The 19,047-nt window shown below is 40.5% G+C and overlaps 2 protein-coding genes across 8 annotated transcripts in view; both read right to left on the bottom strand.

Annotated features, from left to right (window-relative positions):
- Nucleotides 1-19,047, bottom strand: part of LOC103734776 (zinc finger protein 709) — a 36,586-nt gene that overhangs the window by 14,163 nt on the left and 3,376 nt on the right. For 5 of the 7 annotated variants that reach the window (XM_029563942.1, XM_029563939.1, XM_029563943.1 and 2 more), the window contains exons 2-3: nucleotides 9,340-9,466; nucleotides 9,048-9,134 (exon numbers count right to left, since the gene is read on the bottom strand). The gene's annotated coding sequence lies outside the window, so the exon portion shown is untranslated. Of the gene's footprint in view, nucleotides 1-3,734; nucleotides 3,826-4,972; nucleotides 5,011-9,047; nucleotides 9,135-9,339; nucleotides 9,467-19,047 lie in introns of those variants that run through there. The other 2 variants (XM_029563938.1, XM_029563944.1) reach the window with 2 other exon arrangements.
- On the bottom strand, nucleotides 6,580-9,029 carry LOC103734777 (zinc finger protein 709-like). Its single transcript, XM_017798372.1, has one exon. The coding sequence runs from the start codon at nucleotides 9,022-9,024 to the stop codon at nucleotides 7,141-7,143; it is 1,884 nt and encodes a 627-aa protein (XP_017653861.1). The 5' UTR covers nucleotides 9,025-9,029; the 3' UTR covers nucleotides 6,580-7,140.

Raw genomic sequence — 19,047 nt, 5'->3', positions numbered from 1 at the left:
TTATTTATTTTTGGTGTTTTTGAGACAGGGTCTCCCTGTAGCCCCAGCTGTGATGGAACTCACTATGTAGACCAAGCTGGCCTTGAACTCACAGAGTTCCGCCTGCCTCTGCCTCCCAAGTGCTGGGATTAAAGGCATGCGCCACCACGCCCGGCATGTAATGCTTTATATGCAGCTGGCAATTAAGATTGTAGTGCTGTGTGTCGAGCTTCTGCCCCTTCACACGACTGGAACCAAAATTCTACTCGGACTGTTTGCTAAAGTTGTTTGTCTCACAGCCCGCAGCTAGTCTTCAGAGCTTCTAGTAATTTCCAACATAAAAAGGGACTGTGGTATTGGTGTACATGGCTGTTTAGTCCATCTTACAAGGATCTTATCTTCCTCAGAAGTCTCGAGCTTTTCTGTCCCAATCCCACTTGGACTCTTTGTTGTTGTTGAAAGTGTTTTTATTTTAATGTTTGCTGAAAGCATTTTCTTGTACCTCTTCAAAGGAAAATGTATTGTGAGTACTTCCATAAAGTACAGAGTAAATATCCAACTTCCTGTTTAGGGTGGATCGGATTTTCTTGGGGAATATGGTTATAAAGGCCTTTAGGAGCTGTGTACTGATCACAATAGCATGTATGCATTTTACTGTAGCTTCCATTTCACTGTCATAGGAAAAGTGGGAGAACAGCATAGCTGTTTGCCTGTCAACATTTTAATAGTTTATATTTTTGAGAGAAAGTATCTATGTCATAGGCTATGTTAACAAATTAATTGACCATAATTATCAAAATTGATGATTAATTATTTTCAGTTTTTCTGTGCTGTGACCAATTACAATACATTTGATGTGAACTAATTAGTATTGTGAGGAGTCAACACATGGGTAAGCATTGGACTCCTTTTTAACCAGTTATACAAAGAATCAAATACAATTGATCAGGGTGGTGTATGAAAATGTGCCTGTCCCTAAAAGCTCCCCAAACATCTGTGGATGATTTACATTTATAGGCAAAGGCTGTTGTAGAATTTTCTCAATCACTTTGTAAGCTATCATCCACATCTTACCTTACCATAAGACTCCCAAGAATTTCACAGCTGTGCCTGGCCCTTGCACACTGTGTGGACTGATCTCCCATCCATGTTCCCTTTTTTCTGTATGTGTGAGTGGGGAATGAAGCTTGAGCCACCGAGTCTCAGTGTAAGTGGCTTGCCGGCTCTGGGACCCCAAGCTATGAGGGCCGCTCACTCCATCAATGTTCCTTAAAGTACACTTGTATGGCTTTTAGATGATTTTTTTTTTTAAATCCGTAAAACAAGGAGAAGGGGTGGGCAAGATGACAAACAGCGGGAATATGAAGGTAACCTGTCCATTCCAGGTGAATTTAAGTTGGTTTGGGATTCAGCAGCTATGGCAATGGAAAATATCCCATCACTTGTATTGCTTTGTCAAAAGAGCAATATTGGGTGCAGAGACATGCCTTACTTTGTTTAGCTTCTATAATTCGTGGTTATTCTCCATGATCCATCGTTTGACTTCTTTACCAGCCACAGTGAGTTGTTGAAAAAATTTTGCCTGGGTGAATAATCTCTACTTTTCCTTTTTTCTGTATGTGTGAGTGGGGAATGAAGCTTGAGCCACCGAGTCTCAGTGTAAGTGGCTTGCCGGCTCTGGGACCCCAAGCTATGAGGGCCGCTCACTCCATCAATGTTCCTTAAAGTACACTTGTATGGCTTTTAGATGATTTTTTTTTTTTAAATCCGTAAAACAAGGAGAAGGGGTGGGCAAGATGACAAACAGCGGGAATATGAAGGTAACCTGTCCATTCCAGGTGAATTTAAGTTGGTTTGGGATTCAGCAGCTATGGCAATGGAAAATATCCCATCACTTGTATTGCTTTGTCAAAAGAGCAATATTGGGTGCAGAGACATGCCTTACTTTGTTTAGCTTCTATAATTCGTGGTTATTCTCCATGATAGTGGTATACACTTCTTTACCAGCCACAGTGAGTTGTTGAAAAAATTTTGCCTGGGTGAATAATCTCTACTTTTTCTAATTCCCTGATATTCTCTCTCTCTCTCTCTCTCTCTCTCTCTCTCTCTCTCTCTCTCTCTCTCTCTCTCTCTCCAGGTCAACACTGGATGCCTCCTTCTGTCATTTACATCTTATTTACAGACACAAGACTGAACCCAAAGCTCATCAATTTGTCTAGTCCCAGGGCTCTACCTGTCTCTGCTGAGTGCTGGGAAACAAGTGTATACCACTACCTGGCATTTATTTGAGTACAGAGGATCCAAACTTAGGTCATTACACTTGCATCACAAGCACTTTACCAACACAGCCATCTCCCTGCCTTGGTTCCTGTAATTTAGTTCTACTTGCCTGGCATCTTATATTGCTTGTTATTTAGTTCTGTGAAGGGAGTGAGCAAGTCTATGGGTTTCCAGTTCATCCAACCACATGTGACTACTTTTATAGTTTGCACTATTGGGTGAAATTCTCCAACTGTGGTTTGCAGGAAGTGTTCCAGAAATATATCCACTCCTAGTATATTTTCTGGCAGGGGAAAAATGCATAGAGTATATTCTGGAAGTGGGAGAGGATAATTGTTCAGCTCTAGGAGCTTAGTTTTCTTTACCTGTACTTTTAAAGCTCTGTATTCATTTAAAGTCATTGACTCGTTCTGGTGCTTTGTGGAATTGCCACTAATTCTGCTACACTCTGCTCTAGTATTCAATAAAGCCCAAGGTTCTATAGATCAGTTAAACCACAATTCAACATTTGGCCTCTGTTTGCAACCTTTGACATCTCTTCTGAAGAGTGATGTGGGGGTCTCCTACCCCTAGAGATATCCTTTCTCTGTAATAGAAGGCACAGTAGGGATTATCATGTAGTCTTTGTTTTCTACACATAAGCCATCCTCTTTGAACATATTTCATTATAAAGATGATATAATGTTAACCATTGTGATACATTGCTATTTAGCCTTCAAAGCTTCCCAGAGGCTTGCAACGAATTTGGCTATTTGTCAATTTTTCTTTTCAATAGAGAATCTGGCTTCACACAAATCTTGCCAAATTTTCTTTCAAGTGACCCAAATGGGCCCCATTTTCTGTTTTCCCTTCTTTCCATCTCCTGAATGTTTTCACATTTTATGAACATGATTTATAAGCCAGTCTAAATTATTCAGATACAGCAGAGCCTCTTCAACCTTGTAAATATCATCCTCCCACTGTGCAGCTCGGCAAAGCCACTAAATGCCAATTCCAGTCCCAAAGTTCCCATTGAATCAGCTTCTATAATTCTCCAGTGAACCCAATCCTGTTACATCCGGTGAATATCAAACACTGCCTCTGGCATGCCCAATTGCATCAATAATTCCTGTCCTCTCTATTGTTCTTAAATCTCTGCCATTTATGGGTACCTCTCCTGGAGATTACCAAGTGTCCATCGTACTTCATATGAGTCAGTCCATCAGGGACTGATTTACACTTATATGGCAGATCCCTTTCACTAAGGAGACACACCGCTTTTACCACACAGAAGAAGATGGTCACCCTGGTATTCCCCCCATAGATGCTCCATTTTCAGACAGCACAGTCTTAGGTATACTGATGACAGGGAATGCCACTACTACTGCAGTAAGAAGGTATGTCAGTCCATACCACATGGGGCAAAATGGCCAGATCAGGGTTGTCCCCGTGAACACTCCACCCTCAGATAGTTTAGGTTCAGTCGTATGTCTTACCCATAGCAGGGTCAATACAACGGCTCCTCTAAAGTTCATCTTTGGTTCCTTCACATCCCCATCTGGATACCAACTGTTGCATCAACTTTTCCTGGTAGAGGTAAACAGATGTGTATTTCCCATGTAGGGCACCAGACACAAACCAAAGCAATGATTCTACCATGTCCAGCTTAGTGAACCAATGAGTTTAATTGGGGTTACTTATAGAAACATGAGTAAGAGGCTACCTAAGGGAGCATGGACAACATATGGGCAGCTACACCACCAAATAAGAGTCTCTTCCCTTAGTTTAACTGCTCTTATATGCTCAAGACAGGGAAGGGGCCTACTGTATCTTGTGAGCCTCCTTCTAAGCCACCCCTTTTGTCCTTGCAAGCCCCTTGTGTACCTCCTTATGTGCTTTGTGAACCTTCTGCACTCCATGAAGGAAAGTTAGTGGGCCCAATCTTGAGATGGTCTTGTGGGCAATCACAACTACTCTAGTTTCAAGATAGTAAGAATCAACCATGACAGGAGGCCAGTATTCCACAGCATCTTTTGACATGAGTCTATTGTATTCCTCTATCTCTAAGGCCCGTGCTACAATGGTTCATTTCAGTGGGTGGGAGAACTGTATTAGAGAGTGTTCCATGTTTACATAATAAGTGATAAGAGACAAAAATAGGTCCAGAAGATTTGGCATTAGCCTCATGTTCACAAGATAGAGTCTTAAGAAGAGAACGCCCTGCACTTTCAATATCAAATCATACTCCTAACTAACCAGGATGGGTTGAGGTACAAAGACACCTTGTACACAGGTCTCAGATTGGTAAAAGAGACCACACACAGACCCTTGAGTAGAAGCAAATTTTCTCCCCTCAAATAATCTGACAGGTTTTCCTCATGAATTTCACTTGCACTCCAGTGTTTCAGCCTTCTAGACAAGAATTATGATTACCAAAACACAGCTGCTTTGACTTTCACAGTACATTCAGTAGGAAGCTATACCTTACTGCAGAGAATAGCAATCCATGTTCCTAAAACAAATGTTAAGCCTGACAGAAATTCTATGAACAGTGAATGCCTCACTGATGAGACACACATTCAGCTGTAGTCTGTATACAAACCTCCTTCAGGATGACAATTCATACAATCCCAATGGTCTCTGGCAAAAGGTCACAATAAACCAGCACGTCAAATGCTATAAAGACACAAACATGAAGGGCCTGGAGATGTAGCTCAGTTGGTAGAGTGCTCACCTGTAATCCCAGAATTCAGGAGGAGGATCAGGAATTCAAGGGCATCCTTGGCTAAATAGAGAATTTGAGGCCAGTCTGGGATATAGGAGAATCTGTCTCAAAAGAAATTTTATATATCTATGAAAAATATAATTATATAGGCAAAAAGTACTACTTGTAGTTACAGGACAGTAATGATTATCAGCATGAAAGGAAAAATAAGGCAAAATCATAAAGATGACCTTTTATGATTAAATTACAAATATTTTTCCAGTATATGAAAAAGATGAGTTTTTAATCAACATATTGCTTGAAACAGCTAAGAAACTTAATATAAAATATGTAGAGAAATTGCAGAAAATATGCATGAAAAAGTAGAACTGGGGCAAGAGAGACAGCTCAGCAGTTAAGAGTACCGGCTGTTCTTCCAAGAGACCCTGGGTTTGGTTCCCAGCAACCACTGACAATTAACAATTGTCCATGACTCTAGTTCCAGGGGATCCAACCCTTTCTGGCCTCTGCAGGCATTGCATGCACAGGTGCACTTACATACATGCACACAAAACACTCATACACATACAATTTTAAAAATTTAAAAAAACTAGTGAAGCAATTTTTCTGGATAAAGAATTTATATTTTGTTTATTATTTTTATTTTTATTTTATGTGAATGTGTATATTGCCTGCATGTAGGTAAGTGCACCTGTGTCGTGCAATGCCTATGGAGGACAGAAGAGGCTGTCGGATCCCCTGGAACTGGAGCTAGGACAGTTGTTAGCTGCCATGTGGGTGCTGGGATTTGAACCCGGGTCTTCTGCAAGAACAACCAGTGTTCTTAACCACTGAGCCATCTCTCCAGCCCCTGGATAGAGAATTTATAAACTATCATATCAGTCCAGTAGGAACAGCTCAAAAATTAATAAGTCATTTTCCAAAAAAAATGTGGAAAGCTTCATAAATTTGCATGCTATTCTCATGCAGGAACTGTGATATTCTCTGTACTATATAAATTTTAGTGTATGTGTTACCAAAGTGAGGCCAGTAATTCATTTTTTAATTTTAATGCCCACTAACTACAATTTAGAAATACATATTAGAAATACTTATTTAGAAATACATACTAGAAAAATACCTTATTCACTAACGAATTTAACATGGTTTAAAATAAAGACAGAAAACTAAATGCTCATGATCTAATTTGATTTAAAATTATGACCTATAGGTTATAACTCATACTGTTGCTCAAACAAACCTGGTATTGGCTATGGTTATTTTTTAAAAAAATTATTATTGCCCCCCCTCGCATGTTGGCATATGCATTGTGCATGAGGCGGTCAGGGGACAACTTTGTGGCACTGATTTGCTCCTTTGACCTTTAAGTGCATTCTGGGGATTGAGCTTGGGTCATCAGGTTTGCATGGCAAGCTCTTTTGCCTGATGATCCATCTCACTAGCCTGCAACATTTATTTTCAAGTCTGAAATTAGAAATATACATTCTAAAGATCTACTTTAAGAATAAGCCACTGGTAAGCATAATATCATTTCTAGATCATTTCCTTCACATTTTACAGCTATGTGGATAGGAATTTCACTATGGGGGATTTTAACATGATTTTCAGACTATATGTTACAGCTAACAATTTTATTTTACATTTCATATTTACATGATTTGATTCAGGTTTACTCGCACGGCCAACTAAAGACTTCTGCACATATCCTCTAAGCAAGCTTTCTTTTACATTTTGTGATTGAACTGAGATGACAAGGGATGTTCCCACAAACTTCACATTGGTGAGTTTTCCTAGAAAAATCTTGTGAGAATAGGGCCTTCCCACATTCTATGTTAGGAATTCTCAGCTGACACGCATATATATTTTCAAAGGGAACAAGAACATGTGAAGGCTTTCCCATGTTGCCCAGTCACATGTAAATCTGCTCACGTATTCAAACTTTTATCTAAGAAGAAATGTCTTTCCTACAGTTTGTGCTTACAGGGTTTCACTGCAACGTGAATTTGCTCATTTCTTTACAGAGTACTGCAGAGAGTGAAGTCTTTCCCAAATAGCTTACATTCACAGGTTGCAAATGCTTTCATGGTATCAAACGGAACTGGAAAAGGTGAATGCTTCTCATATTGCTTACATACAGGTTTCTCTTCACTAGAGTTCATTTAAAGTATTGGAGGGAGTCACAAAGGCTTTCTTCTAATACTGAGAATATGGCTTCTATCACTGTGAATCCTTTCATGACGTTGAAAGGAAGTGTGATGTTTGAAGGCTTTCCCACATTGCTTACACACAAAGGGTTTCTCTCCAGTGTGAAGTCGTTTATGTGTCCGAACGTTACTTAAACAAGAAAAGGCTTTTCCACATTGCTTACATCTGTATGGTTTCTCTCCACTGTGAATACTTTCATGACTTCTAAGGGAAGTCTGACGGGTGAAGGATTTCCCACACAGGTGACACACATAGGGTTTCTTTCCATTGTGAGTATTTTCATAGCATTGCAGGATACTGTGATCAGTGAAGGCACTCCTGTATACCTTACTCCCACAGGGTTTCTCTCCATTGTGACTTTTTTCATGGAATTGAAGGGAACCGTGACAAGTGAAGGCTTTACCACAGACTTTACATACACAGGGCTTCTCTCGACTGTGAACCCTCCCATGGTATCGAAGGGAACTGTTATAAGTGAAGGATTTACCACATAGCTTACATACATAGGGTTTGTCTCCACTGTGAATCCTTTCATGACTTCGGAGAGAACTGTGAGTAATGAAAGCTTTTCTGCATATCTTACATACGTAGGGCTTTTCTCCACTGTGAATCTTTGCATGGTACCGAAGAGAACCATGATTAGTGAAGGTTTTCCCACATAGTTTGCATTCACAGGACTTAACTCCAGTGTGAATTTGTTCATGCGTTTGTAAGGAACTTGACCGTACAAAAGCTTTCCCACATAGTTTACAAACATAGGGTTTCTCTCCACTATGAACTCTAGCATGGTACTGAAGGGAACTGCGATAAGTGAAGGATTTCCCACACAGCTTACATACATATGGCTTGTCTCCACTGTGAATCCTTTCATGACATCGAAGGGAACTCTGATCAATGAAGGCTTTCCCACAGAGCTTACACGTGTAGGGTTTTTCTCCACTGTGAATCCTTACATGGTACCGAAGGGAACTGTGATTAGTGAAGGCTTTTCCACATACCTTGCATTCATAGGATTTAACTCCAGCATGAATTCGCTCATGTGCTTGTAAGGAACTTGATCGCATATAAGCTTTCCCACATAGTTTACACATATAGGGTTTCTCTCCACTGTGAACCCTTTCATGATATCGAAGGGAAATACGACGACTGAAGGCTTTCCCACACTGCTTACATACATAGGGTTTTTCTCCACTGTGAACCCTTTCATGGCATCGAAGGGAAGTGAGATCAGTGAAGGTTTTCCCACATGGCTTACATACATCATACTTTAGTCCAGTGTGAGTTTGCTCACGACTTTGAACATTACTCAAAGAAGGAAAAGCTTGTGTAACTTGCTTGCATTCATATGGTTTCTCTCCACTGTGATTCCTTTCGTGGCGGCGAAGACTACAGAGATAAGTGAATGCTTTTCCACATTGCTTACATTCATAGGGTTTTATTCCAGTATGTATCCTTCCATGGCGGCGAAGACTACTGGGATAAGTGAAGGCCTTACCACATTGCTTACATGCATAAAGCTTCCCTCTAGTGTGAGTCCTTTCATGTATCACAAATGAACTGGAACAGTGAAAGCCTTTACCACATATATTACACACAAACTGTTTATCTTCCTGGTGTGTGATCATGTGTCTTTGAATGCCTGCAAGAGTCAGAAAGCCTTTCCCACACTGCTTGCACACATGAGATTTCTCTCGAGTGTGAATTTTTGCATGTATTTGAAGATAACTATATCTACTGAAGGCTTCCCCACACTGATTGCATTCATACAATTTCTCTCCATTGTGAGTATTCACATGCTTCACAAAGCACTGGGGAGAAATGAATGGTCTTCCACATTCCTTACATGTATACAACATCTCTGCATTTCCCTGATACTCACATTGTTTGTTTGCAGCCTTAAACGTCATGGGCAGATATCTCATTGAATTGTGATAGTCATCTTCAAGGTTCTGGTTTTGTTTTTTTCCTGAAATGAAGACCCAGAAAAACCACTGTGAATTACTAGATCATTAAAGGGATTACATTGTAGGTAGTTTACTGGTATAAAATGACCAAGCCTGATATATTCAACAACATTTTCCTTTCCTGTTCCAAATTGTGGACCTGTATTGATCAGCCAAAACATTTGTGCATTTTCTCATTGGCTAAATAAGGGAATGTCTCATTCTTACCTATACCAGTCAAGTTTCTGATGATTTCTTGCATCACGTCTCTGTGGAGCTTCTTTTGGGAAGAATCCAGCAAAGCCCACTCATCCCAGGTGAAATTCACAGCCACATCTTCAAAGGTAACAGATTCCTGAAACATACCACATATTTCCAGGAAGGATGGGTGAGGCTTAGAACACTGGAAATCTACACTCAATTTATAAGACATTCATACGATGCTGTATTTTCCAAATGTGTATGTAGTGGTTATTATATTCATGCTGAAAACTTTTCACAATGCAATTCTGATACTAATTGGAGCTATACAGTAAAGCAACACCAGGATATTTCAACAAATTTCTGTTAGGCCTACTGCATCTTCCATGTACTTGGTGTACACAGGGCTGGAGAGATGGCTCAGCAGTTAAGAACACTGGTTGTTCTTGCAGAAGACCCGGGTTCAAATCCCAGCACTCACATGGCAGCTAACAACTGTCTGTAACTCCAGTCCCAGGGGATCTGACAGCCTCTTCTGACCTCCACAGGCATTGCAGAACACAGGTGCACTTACCTACATGCAGGCAATACACGCATACACATAAAATAATAAATAAAATAGTAAAAAAACTTGCTGTATACAAAAGAGTTAGCATGGACCTTAGCAGACCATCTCAGAGTGCATGGATCCAGTCTCCACGTGGTGGTGGTGGTGAGCTTCCCCAAATAGCCATGCCCAGCCCCCTACACTGGGACCACATATGGTCCCTCTCACTTAGTCTGCCCTACAGTAGGGGCCCAAGACCTTAGTAGACTGCCTGAGAGTGCCTGGATCCAGCCTCCATGTGGTAGTAAGCTTCCCCAAATCTCACCATCCCCATTATCCTATATTGAGACCACCTTCAGTCCATCCTGCTACTCCAGGTCTAGTTTTCTCTGCCCTTTAGTAGGGGCCCAGACTTTGCAGATTGCCTGAGAGTGCCTAAATCAGGCCTCTCCTTAGCGAACTTCCCAAATTGTGCTGTGACTGCCTGCTAGTAGGGGTTCAGACCTTAGGAGGAAGACTGAATGTACCTGACTGGAGCCTCACTTGGGCCTCTGTGGGAGCTCCTGAATAGCTGAACTGAAGCCATGTGTTTCTTCCAATATAAAATCTGAGAAAACACAAAACCTAGACGAGCCAGCTTTACATACCCAGTAAGAAAAGAACCAAGACACACCAATAATACAAACAGAAGCAGAATTCAACTCAGCAAAGGAAGACTTGAGTTTCATACCAGAATCGCAAACAACAAATGAATCACAACAAAATCACAACAGAAAAGTAATAATATGGGAAACCAAGACAGCATGTTCCTATCAAACATCGCTAGTCCTGTAGAAGAGTTCTACAAGGAGACCCTCTAGAGACAACCCAGGACACAGACTTTAAAAGAACAATAATAAATGTGATCAAAGAATTGAATGAATTCAAAGAACACACAAACATCAAAGAACTAAAAGATAGGAATAAACTTCTGACTGAATTCACAAAGAGACAGAAATATTGAAGAAAACTCAGGCTGAAATGAAGAAAGGAGTGAAAAACTCAATAAGCCTATTTGAAACAACAGGAGAAAGTCTCGCTGATAGAATGAATGAAATGGAAAACAGAATATCAAGACTGGAGGATAAAGTTGAAGAATTGGACCACTCAAGCAAAGATTATGAAATATGCAGGAATGAAATATGCAGGAAATGTGGGACAGCATAAAAAGACCAAATCCACACATCATAGACATAGAGAGGGGAGAAGAATTTCAGGTTAATGGTGTTGACCAGATCTTAAACAGGATTGTAGAAGAGAATTTCCCTAAATTAAGGAAAGACATCTCCATACAAATACAAGAAGCACATAGAACACCAAATAGATAAGACCAGAAAAGAAACTCCACATGGCATATCATAGTAAAAACACTAAATGTACAGAACAAAGAGAGAATACTGAAAGCTGTAAAACAAAGCAACTCACATATAAAGTAAAACCTATCAGATTGCAGGTGACTTATCAATGCAAAATATGAAAGCCAGAAGAGACTGAACCAAAATATTCCCAGTTCTAAATGGCCAGTGATGCCAACCCAGAATTCTTTACAAGAATAGGCTGAAAGAACACAAGTCCACAAAACCAGCCCTTCAAAGAATACTTGAAGCAATACAAAGAACAGAGAAAGGAACAATTATACCCCAGGGGCAACAGAAAGAAGCTGAATGAAGGTATAATTGTGGAAACACAAAATTAGACAAGAATGCAAACAGTAACCAAAATGAGGACAAACAATGCACATCTTTCAATAGTAACTTTAAATATCTATGAACTGAATTCCCCAGTCAAAAGACACAGGCTAGTTGAATGTATTAAGAAACAAAGTCCATTCTTTTGTTGTCTGAAAGAAATCCATCTCACCTTCCAGGAAGCACCACCTTAAGGTGAAAGGATAGAAAAGAGTATTTCAAGGAAATGGTACCAAGAAACAAGCAGGGGTTGCAAATCTAATATCTGACAAAATAGATTTCAAACTAAAACTAATCAGAAGAGATAAAGAGGGTCACTTCATTCTGATCAAAGGAACAGTTAACCAAGACTGTATTACAATCATGAACATATATGCACCAAAACTCTGGTGCACCCAAATTCATAAAAACAGTACTACAGGATTTTAAGACACAGATTAACCCCAACTCAGTAGTAGAAGGGGACCTCAATATCTCACTGTCTCCATTAGAGAGGTCAACTGGACAAAGAATAAACAGACAGGGAACCGAATTAAATGATACCATACATCAAATGGACCTAGCAGACATCTACTGAATATTCCACCGAAGCACCAAAGAATACACTTTCTAGTCAGCACCCCATGGAACTTTCTCTAAAATTGACCACATGCTGGGGCACAAAACAAACCTTAACAAGCACAAAAAATTTAAATAATTCCATGCATTCTATCTGACCACAATCCAATAAAGCTTAAAATTAACACTAAAAGAAGCCCTAGTAACGACACGAACTCATAGAGATTAAAAGACACACTCTTGAATGATGAATGGGTCAAAGAAGAAATTAAGAAAGAAATAAAAGTATTCCTGGAATTAAATGAAAAGGACAATACAACACAACAAGACCTCAGGGGACACTTTAAAATCAGTCCTAAGAGGGAGGTTTATAGCTCTAAGTACCTACATTTAAAAAATCAGAGCACAAATAAATGACAACATTGTAATTCAAGACTCTGGAAAGGCAAAAACAAATTAAACCTAAATGAAGCAGAATTAATGAAACAGAAACAAAACAATACAAAGAACCAATGAATCCAAGAACTGGTTCTTGGAAAAGCTAAACAAGATAAGCAGACCCTTAGCCCAGTTAACCAAAAGAAAGAAAAAGCAAATTCAAATCCAAATCAAACATCATAGCAGGCACTCAAAAGATGTAGAACAGTATAAGGGAGTACTTTAAAAACCTATACTCTATTAAATTTGAAAGCCTAACAGAAATGGATGAATATCTAAAATCATGGGAACCACCAAAGCTCAACCAAGAAGAGATCAACAGTTTAAATAGACCCATAACATGTAAGGAAATTAAAACAGTAATACGAAACATCCTGAATAAAAAAAGCCCAGGCCTTATTAGGCTGATCATGTGATATATTTTAAGATTTTGTGGAAGTGAAACTTTTGTGCTTTATTGGGACAATTCATGCTGATTAGAATAAGAGACCCGCATCACTGATTTCCTCAGAGTCAACACACAGAAGCTGTGGTCTGGAGGGGGCGAAGACTGCATGTCAAGCTGGGAGCTGAATTTTGACAGTGTGTAAGAGTCTCCCACATGGTATTGATTTCGAAAGGATGAAGAGGTCATGGAGAACAGCTGAGGCTTGTCACTGTGAGGTGCCAAGGTGCAACCTCAGTTTCAGTGGAAATCCCAGGCCGGATATGGTGGTGCATGCCTTTAATCCCAGCACTTGGGAGGCAGAGGCAGGCAGATCTCTCTGAGTTCGAGGTCAGCCTGATTTACCCAGGACAGCTGGGGCTACAAGGAGACCCTGTCTCAAAGAAAAGACAAACAACAACAAAAAAAGTCAGTATCAGTCAGGTGTGGTGGGGTGGCACACGCTTTTAATCCCAGCACTTGGGAGGCAGAGGCAGGCAGATCTCTGTGAGTTTGAAGGCAGCCTGGTCTCCATAATGAAGGCCAGCTAGGGCTACAGGGAGACCCTGTCTCAAAAAGACCAAAAAAAAAAAAAAAATGTATCAGTGGAAACCCCAGGATTGAAGGGGTCATTGAGGGAATCTGAGGCCTGTCACTGGGTTAGGCCAGGAAAGATCATTTGCAAAGTGTAGCCTCAGGTGCAATGGAGATCCCAAAATACTGGAGATGCCAGGACCATGGGATATCCATCACAGATCATAGCAGGTGTAGAGTGGAGCCAGCCTAAGACTCTAAGATAAGCTGTGTGTGCTGTGGACAGAGAATTGGAGCTGCCTAAGTCCTTTGGAGCCGGAGCCGGAAGATTGTGACTAAGTCCCAGATGTCTGACATTGAGCCACACTGCTGGAGTTTGGTTTTGCTTAAATGAGCCTGGTTCTTCCATTTTGAGATAAAGTGGTTAACATGTTATTTATTAACTTATTTTTTTATTTTACAGGAACCCACAGTTAAGAGACCTTGGTTTTTTAAAAGAGAACTTAATATTGGAATTTTTAAGGACTGTGGGACTCTTAAAGTTGTACTATGTTTTGTATTTTGATATTAACATTAACATGAGATCTGGAGGACAAGAAATGGAAAGGTTATGGTTTAATAGTGTTGTGTTTGTGTGTCAAGTTGACAAGAAGCCAATTGTGCTAATAGTTTTAATTGTCAACTTGACACACAAGGGAAGAGGGAATCTTTTTTTTAAATTTTTTTTTCATATTTTATTTATTATTTTTATTTTATGCGTATGTGTGTATTGCCTGCGTGTAGGTAAGTACACTTGTGTAGTGCAATGCTCACGGAGGATGGAAGAATCCCCTGGAACTGGAGTTACGGACAGTTGTTAGCTGCCATGTGGGTGCTGGGATTCGAACCCGGGTCTTCTGCAAGAAAAACCAGTGTTCTTAACCACTGAGCCATCTCTCCAGCCCCGGGAAGAGGGAATCTTGATTGGAAAATTTCCTCTATTGGACTGGCCTGTGGGCATGTCTGTGAGGCACTTTCTTGATTGTTGAGTGATGTGGGAGGCTCCAGCCAACTGTGGCTAATAGCACTCCTGGGTGGGTGGTCCCAGGTTGTATAAGAAAGCAGGCTGAGAAAACACTATGTCTGCCATATCTCCAGACACATGAAATGTCTTACTGTGTGCTAAATATGGATCCTTCTATTTTCAGACAAGCATACCATACACCACTCTTTGCAATAGATGGAGACTATTACAGAGTTCCACAACTGGTCATACACAGAGAATTTATGTCTGAGAGGTGCCCAGCCCTAAGTGACATGTCTACAGTGGAATCTCTACGCCTAAGGCTCATGGAACATAGCACATCCCTCAACTCTCACCAGCAAAGCTTCCTCATGCAACAGAGTGAGAAGCATACAGAATGTCACAAGTGGCCACGGTGTAGAGAATAAGAGGCTGCAGACTGCATGCCCTATATTAAACCTCACCCACCCATGGCTCAGGGACCATTGTGGTCGAGGGGTCAGAAAGATTGTAGGACCAGGGTTGGTGCATGAACATAAGGAAACAGACCTTCAATACGAACCTGCAACAATGGTGACAGCACGCACAAGACCATGAACTTCCAACAATGGTGACAGCACGCACAAGACCATGAACTTCCAACAATGGTGACAGCACGCACAAGACCATGAACTTCCAACAATGCTGACAGCACGCACAAGACCATGAACTTCCAACAATGCTGACAGCACGCACAAGACCATGAACTTCCAACAATGCTGACAGCACGCACAAGACCATGAACTTCCAACAATGCTGACAGCACGCACAAGACCATGAACTTCCAACAATGCTGACAGCACGCACAAGACCATGAACTTCCAACAATGCTGACAGCACGCACAAGACCATGAACTTCCAACAATGCTGACAGCACGCACAAGACCATGAACTTCCAACAATGCTGACAGCACGCACAAGACCATGAACTTCCAACAATGCTGACAGCACGCACAAGACCATGAACTTCCAACAATGCTGACAGCACGCACAAGACCATGAACTTCCAACAATGCTGACAGCACGCACAAGACCATGAACTTCCAACAATGCTGACAGCACGCACAAGACCATGAACTTCCAACAATGCTGACAGCACGCACAAGACCATGAACTTCCAACAATGCTGACAGCACGCACAAGACCATGAACTTCCAACAATGCTGACAGCACGCACAAGACCATGAACTTCCAACAATGCTGACAGCACGCACAAGACCATGAACTTCCAACAATGCTGACAGCACGCACAAGACAATGAACTTCCAACAATGCTGACAGCACGCACAAGACCATGAACTTCCAACAATGCTGACAGCACGCACAAGACCATGAACTTCCAACAATGCTGACAGCACGCACAAGACCATGAACTTCCAACAATGCTGACAGCACGCACAAGACCCATGCTGACTCAATCAGACAAAAACCCAGCATAGAGCTGGGGCTATGGGCAGCAGGCCCCAACGTTAGCTGAGGAATTACTGGCAACTGATCACTGTGGGGTGAGGAAGAGTTGATCTACTCTAAGGGAGTGACTCTAGATAGGCTGACTAGACTCCAGTGGATGAACTTGCACTGAGGGACATCTGGGTACAAATGCTTGACCAGATAGAACTTAACATATATGATAGAATGCATGAAATCCAGTGGGTGGGCTATGGAGGGATGGGGTGTGTGTGTTTCTTAATATGATTAAAATCTATTGTATGAAATGCACAAAAGCTCAATAAAAACATACTATTAAGAAAAAAGAAGGCAGGCTGAGCATAGGTCAGGGGAGCAAGTCAGTAAGCAGGATCCACCATAGTCTCTGTTCCAGTTCCTGCTTCCACATTCCTGTCCTGCTTAAGTTCCTGCCTTGGCTTCCCTTAGGGATGGACTGTAACTTGGAAGAGTAAGATGAAATAAACCCTTTCCTCCCAAGTTGGTGTTTACCACAGTAATAGAAAGTAATTAGAACATATTGTGTTAGACAAAGAAGCACATCTACCCCATTTCTATGCAAATTTGCTTTCATTTTAATAAATGGCAAAATTATATGTATCCCAAAGATTTAAAAATATTTTTATGATTTATTATCAATGAAGGTTTGAACTGTATACCTGCTTTACATACCCAGGGTCACAGAAAATCTCTCAGGTGAAAAGGGATAACAAATAGGAAAGGTTTAAGCCATGCAGCAGATATTTAATAGCCCCTCTAGCTTCTTATTGCCGACATATTGTACGTCCTCTGCCATTGCCCACAGACGCAGCTTTTGAAAACTAATACCTGGTAACTTATAGAGGAACCTTAAACAAATACTAGAAAGGACTTACGAGAGATAATTTACTAAGAAAATGTGGCAGTATTACAGTTTTTACTGGAGACAAATGTGGGGAAGAAAGTTAGAAAGAACTCTGTATTGTAAAGATGTCACACATATTAAGAAAATTCTCTTGGGGCTGGAGAGATGGCTTAGTGGTTAAGAGCACTGGCTACTCTTGCAGAAGACCTGGGTTAGGTTCCCAGCACCCATGATACTGTTAACAACTGTCCATAACTCCAGTTCTAGAGAGTCTGACACCCTTTTCTGGCCTGTGCAGGCAGATACACTTACATGCATGCAGGCAAAGCACTCATACACATAAAATAAAATCAATTAATGAAAAAAATAAAAGCCTGTCATTCTCCAAACATACATATTTAGTCAAACAAAATACATCTTTGGCTAGTAAAGCAAGAGTTCATTTACCAGAAGATCATTATATGTTAATCAAAGGAAAAGTGCATCAAGATAAAACATTTGTAAATATACATGCACTGAACACTGGTGTACCAGTTTCCTAAAATAAACACTACTGGGCATAAAGTAATGGCTAGATTGAGACACAAAAAACAGTGTGACTTCAATATTCCAATACTTAGACCACTCAAAAAATCAACATGGGGGGCTGGAGAGATGGCTCAGAGGTTAAGAACACTGACTGCTCTGTTCAATTCCCAGCACCCACATGGCGGCTATGAACTGTCTTTAACTCCAGTTCCAGGGAAATCTGAAGCCCTCTTCTGACCTCCATTGCATTGCACGACATGGGTGCACTCATATACATGCAGGCAATATACTCATACATATAAAAAAAATCAACATGGGAAATTCAGAACTAAACTACACCATAGATCAAACAGTCTTGACATCTAAGGAATACTCATAGAACAGGAGCAAAACACACATTCTTCTCAGTAACTGATGGCATGTTCTCCAAATTATACCACATATGAATTATTAACAAATACAAAAGTATTTGAAATAATTTATTGCATCATGTAAGTTAAAAAATAATTAACTTGCAAATATTTAATACTTTTTAAAACACTATTAAGACTCAGGAAACAGTGTGGAAGAGGGGGTGGAAAAATTGAAAAGCCAGAGGACAAGGACACCTGCTGATAGATAATGTCTTTTGGATGTGAGAGGAAAAGCACACCCATGAAATCTCAACAGTATGGTTGCCTAAAAACAAGACCTACATAATGACAACACCAACTGATATAACAGTGTAGAGGGGGAAATTCCATAATGTCCCATGCCTAGAAGAGACACTACAAGGAATCAATGGCTACTGGGGGAAGAATCATTTTTTTTCCAGGGATGAACTCCCTGATAGATTATCCAATCCTAAACTGTTGGCCCTAAACACATATACATATGAACACCAGTAAATCAACTCAGTAGGGAGAGTGTATGCATGTGTGCACACATGCCCTGGCATGTGCTGGAGATCAGAGAACAACTTTCAGGAGCCAGTTCTCTCCTTCCACCGTGTGGGTCCTGGGGTTGAACTCAGGTTGTCTTGCTTTGTGGTAAGTGCCTTTACCTGCTAATGATCTCACCAGACCAAGAGAAAAAATGTTGACAAATATTCATCTGAAAAAAAAAGATTAATATGAAGAATATATAGAGTTCAACCAGTCACACCCCAAACAAACAAACAAACAAACAAGCAAAAAACCCAAGCAATAAATGGACAAACGAACAGAGTTCTCAAGGAAGAGCAAAGGGCAGCTTCATGAGAAAATGCTTAACACCTTTAGCCATCAAGGAAATTAAATCTAAAAGCATATTAACCTTTCATCTCACTCCAGACAAAATGGTTACCATCAAGAAAATGAACAACACAAGCTTTTTAGGATGTTAGGAAAAAGGAATGTTTATACATTATTTGTGAGACTGTAAATTAGTTTAGATATTATGGAAATCAGTATGGAGTTTCCTTAAAAAGGAGGAAGAGGAGGGAAAAGGAGAACAACTAACAAAGGATCCAGCTATAATCAGAGAAATTTAAGTCAAATACAATAGACATCTGCCCATTAATGTTTACTGTGGCTATGTTTGCAATAGCCAAGGCAAGGAATACTCCTCAGTGCCCATCAAAAGCCCAACCAACCAAATAACCACACTCAAAAAGCAAAAGAACAAGGC

This window comes from Nannospalax galili, unplaced genomic scaffold (assembly GCF_000622305.1).
Source record: "Nannospalax galili isolate Female #2095 unplaced genomic scaffold, S.galili_v1.0 scaffold2397, whole genome shotgun sequence".
Classification (NCBI taxonomy): domain Eukaryota; kingdom Metazoa; phylum Chordata; class Mammalia; order Rodentia; family Spalacidae; genus Nannospalax; species Nannospalax galili.
This window is presented reverse-complemented; position numbering and strand designations above follow the sequence as displayed.

Excerpts from the sequence above, each read along its gene's own strand:
- LOC103734777 (XM_017798372.1), bottom strand. The coding sequence starts at position 9,024 with ATGTTGTATACATGTAAGGAATGTGGAAGACCATTCATTTCTCCCCAG.